Source organism: Salmo salar, chromosome ssa04 (genome assembly GCF_905237065.1).
Source record: "Salmo salar chromosome ssa04, Ssal_v3.1, whole genome shotgun sequence".
Taxonomy (NCBI): domain Eukaryota; kingdom Metazoa; phylum Chordata; class Actinopteri; order Salmoniformes; family Salmonidae; genus Salmo; species Salmo salar.
In genome coordinates this window covers 31364933-31384656 of record NC_059445.1, presented here as the reverse complement: position 1 = coordinate 31384656, position 19724 = coordinate 31364933, and the positions used below count along the sequence as shown (strand labels likewise).

Here is a 19724-nt window from a genome sequence, read left to right as displayed (position 1 = left end):
GTAACTCTGAGCCAGACGTTGGAAGCTGGATGTCACTTTGTGCCGGATACTGAATGTAATTCTGAGCTGGATGCCAGATGCTGGATGTAACTTTGTGCCAGATCCCAGATGTTAGATGCAAGTCTGAGCCGGATGCTGGATGTAATTCTCAGCTGGATTCTGGATGTAAGTCTTAGCCGGATGCTGGATATAACTCTCAGCAGAATGGTGGATGTAACTCTCAGCCAGATGCTGGATGTAAATATATGACAGATGCTGGATGTTGTATGTAACTCTGAGCTGGATGTAACTCTGAGCCGGATGCTGAATGTTGTAACTCGTGAGTTGGATGCTATACTGGATGTAACATCCAGCTAAGTGTTACAGCTCCTACTGGATATCAGGGCAGTGGGACTTATAATCATTTATGTCGCTCACAACCATTTTACGTTTCCACGTAGAGCCAACTGGCCCCTTCAGTTCGGGAAAATTTGATTTGATCTATAAACATTGATTTTGTAAAAGCAAAAAGTGGGATGATTGATAACCAATGAACGTCACACGCGATCTGTGGTCGTTTCCACGTACATTTCCTCTCCATTTGTCATTTCAGTCGGGTTGTTTATTCCACAAGCCTCGAAACAGGATCATTCCGTCGACATTCTCCTGCGTGGTGCGCAGTAAGTCAATCATTTATTTTTCTGTAGTTTTTAAAAACATTATTATCACGATCATCAATACAAGTCATAGCACTACGCTTTAGGAAACCATTGTCTTATGTTGCCTATTTGTATTTATAATAGCCGCACAGGACTCTTTTGTAGTGTTAAAGTTTGATACAGGCTATGCATTTGTGAACGTCAAATGCGCTCATGAATTGGTTGCATATGATAAAGACAGTCGCCACACTTTTGTCGGAATTGGGAGCTAGCCTACTTTCATTTCGTGTAATAGACCCGTCTACACTTTCTATATGCTGACGATTTAAAATGTAGGCCTACTCTTGTGCCGTTTTTGATCATTTAAATTAGCCTAATGATATACCCATTTTGATTATTGAATAGCATACTAGTTAATGCTCGATGGTTTTAGCTCAACTGTTTAACCCCACCATTATACGTTCCCCATGGTCTTAGTTCAGCCCATCATAACGCAAAATATTATGGCTTAGAAAAAATAAAAACTAACTCACACTGGCTGAATCAACGTTGTTTCAACGTCATTTCAATTAAATTACGTTGAACCAACGTGGAAAAGAAGTTGAATTGACGTCTGTGCCCAGAGGGTAGTTTCAGAATCTGGTTGAAACGTTCATGTTTACCTCATGGACTGCCAGTCCTTGCATTCACAGCCATCTATGAATTTGAGATCGCTTACATTTCTTCAGCTCTATCCCTCAGCTTTATGACAAATCAAGTGGCAGGGCTGCTGTTTTTGTTTTTCAAGTTAAGGAGCCGGCATTAAATTGAAGTTTTCAGCAGGATGTCATTAGTCAGGCATGCCACTTTGTGACAGAGATTATACAATAGCTTTGGCTACTACACATAGACTAATGCATAGCCTACTTGACCTTATAATATGCATGGTTGACTTTCGTTGTACGTTTGCATTGGTGGCATCTTGCAAGGCGGTAACACTTTTCTTAAAACCATTCTTTATCATTTGTTATAAGCAGTATGAGCCAATTATAATAAGGTTCATGATATGTAATGTATCTATGTATCAAGACACAGGATTATAACCACATCATAATGCGTAATACCTGCAGTAAAGTGTTACCATCTTGTAGACCCTAAGATTATTTGTATTTATCTCAGTGTATAGACAATGGCAACTGCTCTAAGTGGCCATAACCCAGGTGGACGCGGACCAAACCAACGCAAAGGTCGGATTTTAGGGATTATTGATGCCATTCAGGATGCAGTCGGACCACCAAAACAAGCTGCTGCTGACCGCCGAACAGTTGAAAAAACTTGGAAACTTATGGACAAAGTGGTACGTTTGTTTCAATTCAATTGCATAATTTATGCTTCTAATGAGCTTATACCTGCAGTAGACTGAATTTTCCTCCCTATTTGATTGAATGCTTTCCAGTTTCAATAACGTAAACCTAAATTGCCTATGTGTGCAGGCAAATTAGGGGTTGTTAAATCATTAGGTTTTAAGCATTGGTCAAAATACAATGTTGTTATTTTAGTTAAGATTTAATATATTGAATGAACTTGAGTCAAAAGAAATTGCAATTGTAGCTCAGTAGTTATAGGCAGAATGCAACAAACATATTTAACATGTCTGAACTATCCTCCTAATAACTCATGGTATTACAAACTTCTCTCTGCAGGTTCGTCTCTGTCAGAACCCTAGACTACAGCTGAAAAACAGCCCCCCATACATCTTGGATATCTTACCCGACACATACCAGCATCTGCGGCTAATACAGTGCAAATATGAGGAGAGCCAGAGACTGACTCAGCTCAGCGAGAATGATTACTTTAAGGTCTACATTGAAAGCCTAATGAAGAAATCGAAAAGGGCTATCCGGCTTTTCAAAGAAGGCAAGGAGAGGATGTATGAGGAGCAGTCCCAGGACAGGTAAGGAAAAGAAGGTCTACGTGTGTTTTGAGTATAAGTTTACCTTGCCTCTGTTTGGTGAATATCCTATGTTGCTATTGGTGTTGTTTCCATCACTTGAGGCAGGCGCACATGATGTAAATACAGAGCCTTCACAAGTATTTACACACCTTGACTTTTTCCACATTTTGTTGTGTTACAAGGTGGGATTAGAATGGATTTAATTGTATTTTTTGTCAACGATCTACACAATACTCTAATATCAAAGTCTAAGAAATTCTAACATTTATTTAAAAAAAAATAAAACACAAATATACAGTATCTTGATTAGATAAGTATTCAACCTCCTGAGTCAATACATGTTAGAATCACCTTTGGCAGCGATTACAGCTGTGAGTCTTTCTGGGTAAGTCTATAAGAGCTTTGCATACCTGGATTGTACAATATTTGCACATTATTCTTTCAAAAATTCTTAAAGTTCTGTCAACTTGGTTGTTGATCATTGCTAGACAGCCATTTTCAAGTCTTGCCATAGATTTTCTAAGCTGATTTGACTCAAAACTGTAACTAGGCCACTCAGGAACATTCAATTAGGTCTTGGTAAGCAATTCCAGTTTATATTTGGCCTTGTGTTTTAGGTTATTGTCCTGCTGAGTGGTACATTTGTCTCCCAGTGTCTGTTGGAGAGCAGACTGAATCAGGTTTTCCTCTAGGACTTTCCCTGTGCTTAGCTCTATTCCATTTATTTTTATCATAAAAAAACTCCATAGTCCTTGTCGATGACAAGCATACCCATAACATGATACAGCCACCACCATGCTCATGAGGCAGGTTTCAGTAAAAATAAAGGCTTTAAATTAAAAACATAGAAATACACTACATGATCAAAAGTGTGTGGACACCCGCTCGTCGAACTAATTCCAAAATCATGGGCATTAATATGGAGTTGGTACCCCTTTGCTGCTATTAACAGCCTCTTATGGGAAGACTTTCCACGAGATGTCTTAGGTCTCTCTTTATGTAGTGTTGTGTTGTCTCTCTTGTCGTGATGTATATATATTTTTTTAAATCCCAGCCCCCGTCCCCACAAGAGGCCTTTTTGCCTTTTGGTAGGCCGTCAATGTCAATAAGAATTTGTTCTTAACTGACTTGCCTAGTTAAATAAAGGTTAAATAAATAAAATAAATGTTGGAACACTGCTGCGGGGACTTGCTTCCATTCAGCCACAAGAGCATTAGTGAGGTCGGGCGCTGATGTTGGGCGATTAGGCCTGGCTCGCAGTTGGCCTTCCTATTCATCCCAAAGGTGTTCAATGGGGTTGAGGTCAGGGCTCTGTGCAGGCCAGTTCTTCCACACCGATCTCGACAAACTGTATGGACCTCGCTTTGTGCATGGGGGCATTGTCATGCTGAAACAGGAAAGGGCCTTCCCCAAACTGTTGCCACAAAGTTGGAAACACAGCATATAGAATTTCATTGAATACTGTAGCATTAAGATTTCCCTTCACTGGAACTAAGGGGCCCGAATCATGAAAAACAGCCCCAGACCATTTATTCCTCCTCCACCAAACTTTATAGTTGGCACTACGCATTGGGGCAGGTAGAGTTCTCCTGGCATCCGCCAAACACAAATTAGTCCGTTGGACTGCCAGATGTTGAAGCGTGACTCATCACTCCAGCCGACGCTTGGCATTGCGCATGGTGATCTTAGGCTTGGGTGTGGTTGCTCAGCCCTTGAAACAGTTATTGTGCTGACATTGCTTCCAGAGGCAGATTGGAACTCGGTAGTGAGTGTTGCAACCAAGGACAGACGATTTTTACGCTCTACGTGCTTCAGCACTCGGTGGTCCGGTTCTGTGAGCTTGTGTGGCCTACCACTTCGTGGCTGAGCCATTGTTGCTCCTAGATGTTTCCACTTCACAATAACAGCATTTACAGTTGACCGGGGCAGCTCCAGCACGGCAGAAGTTTGACAAACTGACTTGTTGGAAAGGTTGCATCCTATGACGGTGCCACGTTGAAAGTCACTGAGCTTTTCAGTAAGGCCATTCCACTGTCATTGTTTGTCTATGGAGATTGCATGGCTGTGTACTCGGGTGTGGCTGAAATAGCCGAATCCACTAATTTGAAGGGGTGTCCACATACTTTTGTATATATAGTTTACATTATCAAACTTCCAATAAAAAGGCCTAGCTCTGTCTGGCTATAAAATGACTTAATCATCAACACTTGACTCGAACACTAAAGGTAATTGAGCTGTGGAGAGCCTTCAGCAGGCCATGCTAGTGTCCTGGTGCCAAGCTCTCAGTGCTGCACAGACGCTGCCAACTTAGCCCATAACTAGGTCAGGTGACCTGTAGCACAGCAGGCGGCCATCTTTGGTCAGACCCCCCCCCTTGTGACACCACAATTGATAATACTGAGAAAACAAGTGGCTTTTACGATGCCTTCAACCAGTCTCTACATCAAATAGACTTGTATCAATATAATGTCTTGCGGAAGAATACAAACTGTGTGATTTTATTGATCATATCAACCCTGATAGTCTTTAAATTTTTTGGGGGAAAAACCAGGAGCAATTATTTTGTATCAGGGTCAGTGTGCTGCTAACTGTCCCATACTGGGCTCAAACCAGTGATCCTATGTTTCGCAACACACGTGACCGCCCTCCTTGACAACATTCCAACTGGTTGAGCCACGCAAATTCTGCTTTGCAATTGTAACACCAGTGTTCCATTCCACTGGGCGGCAAATCTGTATGCAGACAAAACAGGCCTTTCGCAATATTTCAAGTACAATCGCGGGAAAACTAAGGTTGGAAAGCAAATGGCTCCTGATAAAAGGGAAGACTCTAATCAGTGTGCTGTAGGCTATCAAAATATTTGATCAACTTCCAAATATTGTTTTACAAAGTAAAACAGTAGAGAGAGAGAGGCTTTTGTTACGAGTGCATCGGCCATCACCAGCGAGTGACCTGCGCATCACTGGAAAGCTTTTTTAGGACTATAATTTCCTCCTCATATTGTAGCCTACAATGTGTCTCCACACACCTATGCCTGGGCTATTGATGGATTCAAGACGAGGTCGTTTTCATTGATCTCAGTTTCTTAGTGTCAAAGTTGTCTGTCATTTCGATGTGGGATATTAAATATGATTCTGCCAAGGTCTCCAGTTGTGTAAAATGACATAGAATTGCATGAAATGTGTTTAAAAAAGACTACTAAAAATGTTCCCCATGTGTGCAACTTCTGTAAGTGCCGCTACTCTACTGCTCTTTGGCACTACGCAAGTTTAATGACATGTGTGCAATGTTTTATTATAAAGGCGATTTTTATCATACATTCCGGTACCTCAGAGCTCCCCAGGTCATCCCCTCTCACGCTCACTTTTTGTTCCGGCACCTACCGATTTACAAATTAAGCACTGGCTGGGTGGTTAGTGTGCTACATACTTTTTTTTAACGGTAACATCAACAAGCACTACTGCACACCTGTTCAGACCCATTTAGAAGTGCAACAGTAAGTTAATATTATTTTGTTTTTTGGGGGGGGGAGGTGCTAGGAAATTCAACAAAGGTGCGCTTTGAAGAAATAGATTTTCAGACATTTTTGGATGCTACTGTTCAAACCTGCAGCTTTCAAACATACAGCAACCCTGAGTCTGCCTAGTGAGTGCAACATCTTGATCGCTAGGTGCTCCGTTACAGGGACATGAAGTCGGGTCTAGTATATTTTCAACCTCAGCAAACAAGATCCAATCGTGAAACAGGAAGCACCTGGCTGGGTGGGTGAAGAAAACTCCCAGCTAGCACATAACGTTCTGAGAACCATATGTTTCTTAGAGCTTGGGGAAAGCGTGATTGACGGCTGTCTCATCATTGTTGGTTGTGGGTAATCTATGGTTCTATTTAAAGTCATGTTCTTAAATTGTTCTGAGAACGTTAAGAAACAACATTCTGTGGGAATTTCAGTACTTCCACAGATCATTCCACACAAGTTCCAATGTAGTTTTAATTTTATGTCATATTTTACTACATTCTGGGAATGTTCACAAAAATGGTGTGACTTAAGAAATGTTCTCAGAATGTTCAGAGGTTGTATGATTCTCTTTAATGTCAGTTTTTGGCAATATTCTGGGAATGTAAAAAATATTTATATTCCACACAATTCACTTTAATTTTTTTCTCAGAACAATGAAAAGTTTCCATAAAAATCACAAACTTTAATAATGTTTAAGGATGTTATTTAAAAACATATACATTCCATTCTCAGCATCAACAAAACTGTTCCCCTCATGTAATTTCATTCCTTTGTAAGGATCCCCATTAGGCAGCAGCTTCTCATCAAATCAAATTAAATTTTTCACATATGCCGAATACAACAGGTATAGACTTTACCGGGAAATGCTTACGAGCCCATTCCCAACAATGCAAACTTAAAAAGTACAAAAAAGGAAATAGTAACACAATAAAATAACAATAACGAGATTTTATACAAGGAGTACCAGTATCGAGTCAATGTGCAGAGGTACGAGGTAGTTGAGGTAATTAGTACAGTACCAGTCAAAAGTTTGTACACCTACTCATTCAAGGTTTTTCTTTATTTTTTACTATTTTCTACATTGTAGAATAATAGTGAAGACATCAAAACTATGAAATAATTGTTATAATATATAAAAATATTTAATATAAGAATCTAAAAATATATTTTAGATTTTTCAAAGTAGCTTCCCTTTGCCTTGATGACAGCTTTGCACACTCTTGGCATTCTCTCAACCAGCTTCATGAGGTAGTCACCTGGAATGCATTTCAATTAAACAGGTGTGCCTTGTTAAATGTTCATTTATTTCCTTCTTAATGCAATTGAGCCAATCAGTTGTGTTGTGACAAGGCAAAAGAGCAATTCCAAATTATGGCAAGAACAGCTCAAATAAGCAAAGAGAAACGACAGTTCATCATTACTTTAAGACATGGTCAGTCAATCCGGAAAATTTCAAGAACCTTGAAAGTTTCTTCAAGTGCAGTCGCAAAAACCATCAAGCGCTATGATGAAACTGGCTCTCATGAGGAACGCCACAGGAAAGGAAGACCCAGTCTAACTAACTTGCTAGATAAGTGTCTAGATGTCAAAATCAAGCTTATTGTTTACAGCAGAGACCTTGTGTCCTCTCCTGAATCAAGATCCCTGTTGCCTAAACAGTTTTGTCAACAAAAAAAAATGGTGACCCTTGCGTGCACATTTGGTAATACCGTATACCTGGTATGGTATAGAAACGGTATGACAATCTGGATACCGCCCAACCCTACTAAGGGTCCATGCCAAGTCTTTTCAGCCTCCTGTCGTTCCCTCTTCATGACTATGTTGGTATGTTTAGAACATGATACATCCTTAGTGATGTGGACACTGAGGACCTTAAAGCTCTCGACCCGCTCCACTACAGCCCCTTCGATGTGAATGGGGGTGTGTTTAGTGCTGTTACGGTGACTGTATTACCGCCACACCGGCGGTCACGAGTCATGAAGGCAGTCAAATTCCATGTGACCGTTTAGTCACGGTAATTAGGCTTCTCCAAGCTCTGATGCTGCTGATGGTCATTACTAGCCTACCAAACTTGCTAACTGCCTGGTACTCAGCACTCTATTGTCCCTCTAATAACTCTGACATCAATGCAAATGTATTCAAAAATCTAATCAAACACTTCATGAGAGTCCATGAATTCATGTTACGCAACATTTCTATAGGCTATGCAATTGTGTTAGAAAACAGAGTGATGGCCTCTATTAAAAAGAGGAGGATCCCATCAGCTTTCGATAGGCTAGGCCTACTATATTTATTTATCAACTTTCCTAATATTAAGCACATTGCTTCTCTTTAAAACAGGAGTATAGCCTACCTGGCTGGCATGAAAAATAACCACGGGAACAGCGTCCTCCTTTCGCTATGGATTACATTTATTTTTTCCCCGCTGCCCCTGCTTCGAGACACGTGCATGATAATGGTCCATTCAAAATAAAAACAAACTGAACACATATATTAATTAGTATATGTAAAGACAAGATTAAATCAAGAATAGTGTAATGGGTGACAATATTAGCCTATCACTTGTGAAGGCAAACAGCCCTTGCTTTTTTTGCAACTTTTTCAAATCATAGTTGCACACCTCATGTAGCCTAGCCCATAGGCCTATATGTTTTGATAAGGTTTATATCAAGGGGCCAAATAACTTCTTAAAATGAAGCCCATTAATCCGGTTTAGAACGGGTGTAGAGCCTAACTGGTATACATACGCAGCGCATGAGTTTCAAGTTTGGGGAATATAATTTTCACTATAAAAATGCACCTTTTATAATGAACGCGTTACATGCATAATCACATTTGTGTTCATGGTGTTTTCCTGCTAATGGGACATTTGCTCTTATTGCTGTGTGCACATTGCTGTGCTTATAATGTGAAGAAATAGCCTCATAGTTTATCAACATTTTAAGCTAAACGTTCTCATCTGTTGCGTCAGGCTCATTGCTTAAAATAGTTTTTTTTTTATGCTAGTGGTTGTATTGATTTGGGCGCATCCCACAACTGCCCTGGACTATGTTCGGAATATTAATTGTGTACAGTCTGCGCAAAAAACAAAGCAGAGCTCATGCCTTTCATGCAACTTTTTTCAGATCATCATTAGAGTCGTATCATGCAGCCTTAGAATGTATTAAAAATCAAAACATATAGCTCAACATTTGTATCACAACTAAAGTTACATTAACTCTAAATTAAGCATATAGGAGTACCTGTTGCTTTGTTAACTGCTCAATATACACACTCCCTCAAATCATTTGGTGAAAATATCCTTTCTATTTCATTCTGCTAGGTTCAATTGTATTCTTTATACTATAAAATAATATAAAATAATGCCATGGAATTCTAAGCAAATCTGGCATAGCCAGATCAGGACCTAACATCAAATCAAATCAAATTTTATTTGTCACATACACATGGTAAGCAGATGTTAATGCGAGTGTAGCGAAATGCTTGTGCTTCTAGTTCCGACAATGCAGTAATATCCAACGAGTAATCTAACCTAACACTTTCACAACAATTACCTTATACACACATGTGTAAAGGAATGAATAAGAATATGTACATAAAAAAAATATATGAATCAGTGATGGTATAGAACGGCATATGCAGGATGCAGTGGATGGTATAGAGTACAGTATATACATATGAGATGAGTAATGTAGGATATGTAAACATATAAAAGTGGCATTGTTTAAAGTGGCTAGTGATACATTACATCAAGATGGCAAGATGCAGTAGATGGTATAGAGTACAGTATATACATATGAGATGGGTATGTAAACATTATATAAAGTGCCATTGTTTAAAGTGGCTAGTGATACATTTATTAAATACAATTTTCCATTATTAAAGTGGCTGGAGTTGAGTCAGTATGTTGGCAGCAGCAACTCAATGTTAGTGATGGCTGTTTAACAGTCTGATGGCCTTGAGATAGAAGCTGTTTTTCAGTCTCTCGGTCCCTGCTTTGATGCACCTGTACTGACCTCGCCTTCTGGATGATAGCGGGGTGAACAGGCAGTGGCTCGGGTGGTTGTTGTCCTTGATGATCTTTTTGGCTTTCCTGTGACATCGGGTGGTGTAGGTGTCCTGGAGGGCAGGTAGTTTGCCCCCGGTGATGCGTTGTGCAGACCTCACTACCCTCTGGAGAGCCTTAAGGTTATGGGCGGAGTAGTTGCCGTACCAGGCGGTGATACAGCCCGACATGATGCTCTCAATTGTGCATCTGTAAAAGTTTGTGAGTGATTTTGGTGACAAGCCAAATTTCTTCAGCCTCCTGAGGTTGAAGAGGCGCTGCTGCGCCTTCTTCACCACGCTGTCTGTGTGGGTGGACCATTTCAGTTTGTCCGTGATGTGTACACCGAGGAACTTAAAACTTTCTACCCTCTCCACTACAGTCCCGTCGATGTGGATAGGGGGGTGCTCCCTCTGCTGTTTCCTGAAGTCCACACTCCGAGGGCCCTCACCTCCTCCCTGTAGGCCGTCTCGTCGTTGTTGGTAATTAAGCCTAGCACAGTGGTGTCGTCTGCAAACTTGATGATTGAGTTGGAGGCGTGCATGGTCACGCAGTCGTGGGTGAACAGGGAGTACAGGAGAGGGCTGAGAACGCACCCTTGTGGGGCCCCAGTGTTGAGGATCAGCGGGGTGGAGATTTTGTTACCTACCCTCACCACCTGGGGGCAACCCGTCAGGAAGTCCAGGACCCAGTTGCACAGTGCGGGGTCGAGACCCAGGGTCTCGAGCTTGATGACGAGGTTGGGGGGTACTATGGTGTTAAATGCTGAGCTGTAGTCGATGAACAGCATTCTCACATAGGTATTCCTCTTGTCCAGATGGGTTAGGGCAGTGTGATTGCGATTGCGATTGCGTTGTCTGTGGATCTATTGGGGTGGTAAGCAAATTGGAGTGGGTCTAGGGTGTCAGGTAGGGTGGAGGTGATATGGTGCTTGACTACTCTCTCAAAGCACTTCATGATGATGGAAGTGAGTGCTACAGGGCGGTAGTCATTTAGCTCAGTTACCTTAGCTTTCTTGGGATCAGGAACAATGGTGGCCCTCTTGAAGCATGTGGGGACAGCAGACTGGGATAAGGATGGATTGAATATGTCCGTAAACACACCAGCGAGCTGGCCTGCGCATGCTCTAAGGACGTGGCTGGGGATGCTGTCTGGGCCTGTTTCTTGTGAGGGTTGACACGTTTAAATATTTTGCTCACGTCGGCTGCAGTGAAGGAGAGCCCGCAGGTTTTGGTAGTGGGCCGTGTCAGTGGCACTGTATTGTCCTCAAAGCGAGCAAAGAAGTTGTTTAGTCTGTCTGGGAGCAAGACATTCTTGTCTGCGACGGGGCTGGTTTTCCTTTTATAGTCCATGATTGACTGTAGGCCCTGCCACATACCTCTTATGTCTGAGCCGTTGAATTGCGACTCTACTTTGTCTCTATACTGACGCTTAGCTTGTTTGATTGCCTTGCGGCGGGAATAGCTACACTGTTTGTATTCGGTCATGTTTCCTGCTCATGATGCCATCTATTTTGTGAAGTGCACCAGTCCCTCCTGCAGAAAAGCACCTCCACAACATGATGCTGCCACCCCCGTGTTTCACGGTTGGGCTGGTGTTCTTTGGCTTGCAAGCCTCCCCATTTTTCCTCCAAACATTATGATGGTCATTATGGCCAAACAGTTCTATTTTTGTTTCATCAGACCAGAGGACATTTCTCCAAAAAGTATGATCTTTGTTCCCATGTTCTGTTGTAAACCGTAGTCTGGCTTTTTCATGGCGTTTTGGAGTAGTGGCTTCTTCCTTGCTGAGCGGCCTTTCAGGTTATGTCGATATAGGACTCATTTTACTGTGGATATAGATACTTTTGTACCGGTTTCCTCCAGCATCTTCACAAGGTCCTTTGCTGTTGTTCTGGGATTGATTTGCACTTTTCGCATCAAAGTACATTCATCTCTAGGAGACAGAACGCATCTCCTTTCTGAGTGGTATGACGGCTGAGTGGACCCATGGTGTTTATACTTGCGTACTATTGTTTGTACATATGAACGTGGTACCTTCAAGCGTTTGGAAATTGCTCCCAAGGATGAACCAGACTTGTGGAGGTCTACAATTTTTTTTCTGAGGTCTTGGCTGATTTCTTTTGATTTTCCCATGATGTCAAGCAAAGAGGCACTGAGTTTGAAGGTAGACCTTGAAATACATCCACAGGTACACCTCCAATTGACTCAAATGATGTTAACTTCTTGGGGCTATGTGGGACGCTAGCGTGCCACCCGTGGTGCACCCTATCAACAGCAGGTGCATTTCAAGAGCGGCAAATTTGAAACCAAATAAATGTCAAAATTCAAATTTTTCAAACATACAACTATCTTACACCCTTTGAAAGATAAACATCTCCTTAATCTAACCACGTTGTCCGATTTCAAAAAGGTTTTACGGCGAAAGCATAAAGTTAGATTATGTTAGGAGAGTACATTGACAATAGCTGTGTGTAATGTTTTGTCAATTCAAAGACAGGCGTCACCAAAACCATAAAACCAGCTAAAATGATGCACTAACCTTTTACAATCTCCATCAGATGACACTCCTAGGACATTATGTTAGACAATGCATGCATTTTTAGTTCTATCAAGTTCATATTTATATCCAAAAACAGCGTTTTACTATGGCATTGATGTTGAGGAAATCGTTTCCCTCCAATAACCGGCAGTCAAGTCAGCACCACAAATTAAATAATTAAAATTAGAAAACATTGGTAAAATATTATATTGTCATTTAAAGAATTATAGATTTACATCTCTTGAACGCAATCAACTTGCCAGATTTAAAAATAACCTTACTGGGAAATCACACGTTGCAATAATCTGAGCACTGCGCCCAGAAAAATATGCTTTGCTATACAGACAAACGGCCATGTTGGAGAGATCTAAAATCGAAAATACTATGTAAATAATCCATTACCTTTGATTCTCTTCATCAGATGTCACTTCCAGGAATCCCAGGTCCATAACGAATGTAGTTTTGTTCAAAAAAGCTCATCATTTATATCCAAAAAGCTCCGTGTTGTTAGCACATGATCTAAGCCAGCCGGACTTCTCGTCATGAACGAGGGGAAAAAATATATTTACGTTCGTTCAAACATGTCAAACGTTGTATAGCATAAATCATTAGTGCCTTTTTTAACCAGAACATGAATAATATTCAAGGTGGACGAATGCATTCTCTTTTATAACGTATTGGAACGAGGGTACCCAACATGAACTCGCTCGCCAGAGTCTAATCGGCCAGCACCGTTCAATGGCTGTTGTTCGGTCAGATCTCACAGTAAAAGACTCAAAACAGTTTGTAAAGGCTGGTGACATCTAGTGGAAGCAATAGGAAGTGCCAAAACATTAATCAACCCCTGTGTGTTTCAATGGCATAGGCTTAAAGGTAATTCAACACATCAGGTATCCACTTCCTGTCAGAAAATGTCTCAGGGTTTTGCCTGCCAAATGAGTTCTGTTATACTCACAGACACCATTCAAACAGTTTTAGAAACTTTAGGGTGTTTTCTATCCATATATAATAAGTATATGCATATTCTAGTTACTGGGTAGGATTAGTAACCAGATTAAATCGGGTACGTTTTTTTATCCAGCCGTGAAAATACTGCCCCCTAGCCCCAACAGGTTAAAGGTAATTCAACACATCAGGTATCCACTTCCTGTCAGAAAATGTCTCAGGGTTTTGCCTGCCAAATGAGTTCTGTTATACTCACAGACACCATTCAAACAGTTTTAGAAACTTTAGGGTGTTTTCTATCCATATATAATAAGTATATGCATATTCTAGATACTGGGTAGGATTAGTAACCAGATTAAATCGGGTATGTTTTTTTATCCAGCCGTGAAAATACTGCCCCCTAGCCCCAACAGGTTAATTAGCCTATCAGAAGCTTCTAAAGCCATGACATCATTTTCTGGAATTTTCCAAGCTGTTTAAAGGCACAGTCAACTTAGTGTATGTAAACTTCTGACCCACTGGAATTGTGATACAATGAATGATAAGTGAAATAATTTGTCTGTAAACAATTGTTGGAAAAATTACGTGTGTCGTGCACAAAGTAGATGTTCTAACTGACTTGTCAAAACTATAGTTTGTTAACAACACATTTGTGGAGTGGTTGAAAACGAGTTTTAATGACTCCAACCTAAATGTATGTAAACTTCCGACTTCAACTGTATATTTCAACAAAATTGAGATATTTCAACAAAATAATTTGTCCCATTCATTGATTCATGATGGCGGATCAGTGAAAACAGCAGTGAAAACTTTGAATCTGCTGGGGATTGGCGTGCTATTAAGTGTATAATCTGCTAAATGTTCGTAGTTGTCACGGGGGAAAGGTTCGATGGATACCTTCATTTGTGGAAAATGTATTGAAATTGATGCAGCTAAATAAATAATTATTACTCTTCATGAGGAAGAAACAAATTTACCAAGCGCCTTGAACTGAATAAGGATTCCATGAGACTATCGGTATCTTTAAATGCTTCCTATCAAAACATCCATGAGGATCATAATGGGACCTTCCTGGACTGTGATCTGTTTCCACCACTGAAGCCCTCTACTAGCTTGGACCAGAAAATGGCTGCTCATTATTTGACTCCAGGTGAGCAAAAAATGAATGTGTGTCTAAACCAGAAAGATTGAGAATAATCGTTCTCGGCACCCCTGCCTTCTTCCCCCACATCCGGACTTAAGACTTTCAAATCGCTTTGAGCCCTTGTACCAGCTGTCTTCTGCCGGGGGCTTGGGTGTTCTCTCCATGGCTGTGGATGCCCCTCCAGCTACCTCTCCCTGTCCTAGTCAATCAACAGCCTGGGCACAGCCTGGACCAAGGCGGCCCCCTTTGGCCCCGCTATCAGCCTGTTACCAACCCTTAGTAAACCTTTTGAAAAATGTGTGTTGTAACAGGATCCAATACTATTTTACAGTAATCAAATTGACAACAGACTTTCAGCAAACTTATAGGGAAGGACATTCAACAAGCACAGCATTTACACAAATTACTGATGATTGGCTGAGAGATATTGGTGATAAAAGATTGTGGGGGCTGTTTTACTTATTTCCCTCAATAAAATGCTAATCAATTTCTAACATTTTTGACATGCGTTTTCTGGATTTTTTTGTTGTTATTCTGTCTCTCACTGTTCAAATAAACTACCATTAAAATTAGAGACTGATCATTTCTTTGTCAGTGGGCAAACGTACAAAATCAGCAGGGGATCAAATACTTTTTTCCCTCACTGTATGCACTTTTAGTATTTATTTATTTTTATTTAACCAGGTAGGCCAGTTGAGACAAGTTCTCATTTACAACTGTGACCTGGCGAAGATAAAGCACAGCAGTGCGACACAAACAACACAGAGTTACACATGGAATAAACAAACATACAGTCAATAACACAATAGAAAAAGTTGATATACAGTGTGAGCAAATTAAGTAAGATTAGGGAGGTAAGGCAATAAATATGCCATAGTGGCGAAATAATTACAGTTTAGCAATTAAACACTGGAGTGATACATGTGCAGAAAATGAATGTGCAAGCAGAGATACTGGGGTGCAAAGGAGCAAAATAAATAAATACAGTATGGGATGAGGTAGTTGGGTGGGCTTTTTACAGATGGGCTATGTACAGGTGCAATGATCTGTAAGATGCTCTGACAGCTGATGCTTAAAGTTAGTGAGGGAGATATGAGTCTCCAGCTTCAGTGATTTTTGCAATTTGTTCCAGTAATTGGCAGCAGAGAACTGGAAGGAAAGGCGGCCAAAGGAGGAATTGGCTTTGAGGGTGACCAGTGAAATATACCTGCTGGAGCGCATGCTAAGGGTGGGTGCTGCTATGGTGACCAGTGAGCTGAGATAAGGCGGGGATTTACCTAGAAAAGACTTGTAGATGACCTGGAGCCAGTGGGTTTGGCGACGAATATGAAGCGAGGGCCAGCCAACGAGAGGATACAGGTCGCAGTGGTGGGTAGTATATGGGGCTTTGGTGACAAAACAGATGGCACTGTGATAGACTGCATCCAGAGTAGAGTGTTGCTAGCCCTGCTATGGCTAGAAAGGAGTGTACTACCATTCGCATTTGTACTCATTTGTATTGTAAAGTGATGCCGCTGCTATTTTAGGTAATCCCTACTATTATTACGTCTCAACGCCCCCGGCAAACAGTGATAGATAAAAAACAATTGAATTTCTATTGCGATGCAGCCTTTTGTTATCAATAATAGGTTGGCAGGTAATGATCCAGCTTTTGTTGACACTCCATGTGATTTCAAAGCCCGAAAAGTTTTGAAATTCATGCGCCTAAATGTTTGCAGCTGTTTGCCAAAAATGGACTACATCAAGATCTGGGCTTCCCAGGCAGATCCAGATATTTGTATTTGATCAGAAACATGGTTTTCTGAGAGAACTGTGGATTCTGAGTTTACTAATGATGGTTTTAAAGTTTGCAGGGCTGATAGAATGGGCAAAGGTGGTGGTGTTGCTATCTATACAAAAAGTAACCTTTGTGTCTCTTTTAAAGGCTTTGTCCAGTCCTAAACAATTTACATTTCTAGCTTTAAGTATTCAACTAGGTTCTAATTGTAAAGTAACTGTTCTGGGATTCTACCACCCTCCCTCCGCTAAGAAATGTTTGTTAACTAGTCTCACTGACTAAATAGCTTCCTTTTCTACTTCTGAAATGTTGGTCATAGGTGACTTTAACCTGTCCTGGGGAACTCAAGACTCAGACTGTTTAAAAGATTTTTGTAATAACCTAAAACTCACTTAGTTGATTACTAAACCCACATATGCAAATCTGAGGGATTCTACTAAATCAACAATAATTTACCTTATGTTTACAAATACTCCAGAGAGATTTGTGGCTACTGGTGTTTTCTCCCTTGATATTAGTGATCACTGTCCTATTGTTTGTATTAGAGATGTTAGGACTCATAGGGAAAAACCATGTATTATTACCAGGATACATTTTCAACTATTTTGTGAAGAGGTTTTTTTACATGATGTCTTCCATTGGGATTTTAATGGTGTCTTAGCTATACCGGATTCTGAATTGGCTCTGTCACTTTAATACTGTTTTTAACAACATTGCAGATAAGCATGCCCGAGTTCAAAGTAGATTGAATTCTTGGTTCACACCTGAATTATCTGAGTTCATACGCAATAGAGATGTTGCCTGGGCCATGGCTAGAAGTACTGACTCTGGCCGGGACTGGCAATCCTTCCGAAAATTTAGAAATCTATGTGTAAAACTTCTTTGAAAAGCAACGTCTGATTATTATATTAACACTCTAGCTGACTACTGGAAATCCATATAAATTCTGTAAAACTGTGAAAACATTAAAGAGTTCGCTTACTCTTCCCTTACAAATTAATGTAGCGTCTGCCACTATTACTGATCAATGTGATATAATTAATGAATTTAATCAACATTTTACTTCTTCAGGCTCTCTCTTTGATAGAATTCAAAAACCTACTCACTGTGACAATGTACTGGATGTTGATGGGGGAATTTTACTGAATAATTTTGAAAATGTTGGACAGGGTTTTTCCTTATTCACAGACACAGACAATGAAGTCCTTGCTGTGATGTTGGCATTAGACATTAAGAAATCTCCAGGGGCCGACCATTTGGATCCAGGTCTGCTCAAGTGTGCAGCGTTCCTTATTGTTGGTTCAATAACTCACATCTTTAATTGAATATTTATCAGGAAATATTCCAAAAGTGTGGAAATCATTTTATATGCTGCCCCTACATAAGGGAGGTGATTGTTGTGATCTTGATAACTATCGTCCCATATCAAGGCTTTCTTGTCTAGCTAAGATTCTTGAAACCTTGGTGAATGTGCAACTTCGTTCTCTTTTTATCTGTGAACTTTATTTTGAATGTACATCAATCAGGGTTTAGACCAGGGCAACCACATCAGTTCTAAATGATATTGTCAATGCTTTGGATGCTAAGATGAATTTTGCTGCCCTAGTTATAGATTTCTCAAAAGCTTTTGATACAGTTGATCATTCTATCTTATTGAGTAATTTGTCTGTGTTAGGCCTTGGCACTGATGCCTGTTTGTGGTTTCAGAATGATCTTAGTGACAGAACCCAAGCTATTATGATAGACAGGATTAAATCCACATTTCTTGAAGTACCTAAAGGGGTACCCCAGGGTTCAATTTTGGGGCCATTGTTGTTCACATTGTATATATATTACATTGGAAATACTGTTAACACCTGTAACATTCATCTCTACGCAGATGACACAGATATTTATTCAGTGCAACAGGCCATTTGTGACCTTCAGCATGATTTTGACTCAATCCAAAAATCACTTACTGATGTTAAATTAGTGTTAAATGCAAATGAAAGCAAGTCTATGCTGTTCTCTAGGTCTTGACCCTGAGGACTTGCGTATTCACACTACAAATGGAGCCCAAATTGAGCAAGTTTCTCACTATAAGTACTTGGGTATCTGGATTGATGACAAGTTGTTTTTTGAAACATACATTGAAAACTTGACAAAGAAGCTGAGATCTATGATTTGTTTTTTTATCTATAAATAAATCCGGCCTCAGTTTTGAAAATAGAAGGAAGATTGTTCAAACAACACTTCTCCCTGTAATAGACTATGGTGACATTATTTATATGCACGCAGCAGCCTCTGTTTTGAAACCATTCGACTCAGTATTCCATTCAGCAATACGTTTTATCGCTGTGGATGGTGTTAAGACTCATCATTGTATTCTTTGCAAACATGTGGGATGGACCTCTCTGTCTGTAAGAAGAGCTGTGCTCTCTTTTGTTTATTTACAAAGCAGTTTTGCAGAAACTTTCTCTGTACATTACTTAACTGATTAATATTAGACGTACAAATTACCAAACCCGTACTCAGGCATGGATAACTCTGGAGATCCCACAGAATTGGGAAAATCTGCTTTTAGTTTTTTTGCCCCTTGTGTGGAAAAATATGCAGAATTCCTTGTAATTAGAAATTCTGGTGCTTTTCAAGCATTTTACATTATTGATTGGAGACTTGTGTTACAGAATAAGATTGCTTTTCTTAAATATTTTATGTTTTGTATTATCGTGTGTTTTGTAGGGCTGTTGTGTTTTATTGATGTATATAGGGCTCTCTTGTAAAATAGTTTTATCTCAATATGACTCCCTGTTTAAATAAAGGTTGATAATCCCGTAAACCGGCATCTATAATGGCGTTTCTTCCTTTTTCGAGTGTCGGGATTTGGGCTTGGTCTGGGATGAGCAGTATATAATTCGCCTCCAACTCATTGAATTAGAAATCCTCATCCAAATATTACTGATCACTGTTCTCATGTCCAGAAGCTCTTTTCGGGCATCGGAAATTATGGAGGAAACGTTAGGTACAAAAAAAGTTATGATCAGCACAAAAACCCACACAAAATAGCACAAAGAAATTAAGACTATAACATATATCTACATATCGCCAATACATCATTTATAATACCACCATACATAAGTGTGTGTAGAGTGCTTGTGCTAGCGTGTGTGTGCCTGTGTGTTTGTCTAGTCAGTCTGCGTTGTTC

The 19724-nt window shown here is 40.2% G+C and overlaps 1 protein-coding gene across 3 annotated transcripts in view; it reads left to right on the top strand.

Annotated features, from left to right (window-relative positions):
• The first annotated feature begins 299 nt into the window (after positions 1-299).
• Positions 300-19724, top strand: part of cblb (Cbl proto-oncogene B, E3 ubiquitin protein ligase) — a 222107-nt gene continuing 202682 nt past the window's right edge. Inside the window, exons 1-3 of one of the 3 annotated variants that reach the window (XR_006769592.1) lie at positions 300-659; positions 1797-1974; positions 2321-2571. Coding sequence is in view for 1 of the 3 variants with exons in the window: in XM_045716809.1 (XP_045572765.1) it covers positions 1807-1974; positions 2321-2571 (419 nt within the window). In the remaining 2 variants the exon portion in view is untranslated. The remainder of the gene's footprint in view (positions 660-1796; positions 1975-2320; positions 2572-19724) is intronic. The other 2 variants (XR_006769591.1, XM_045716809.1) reach the window with 2 other exon arrangements.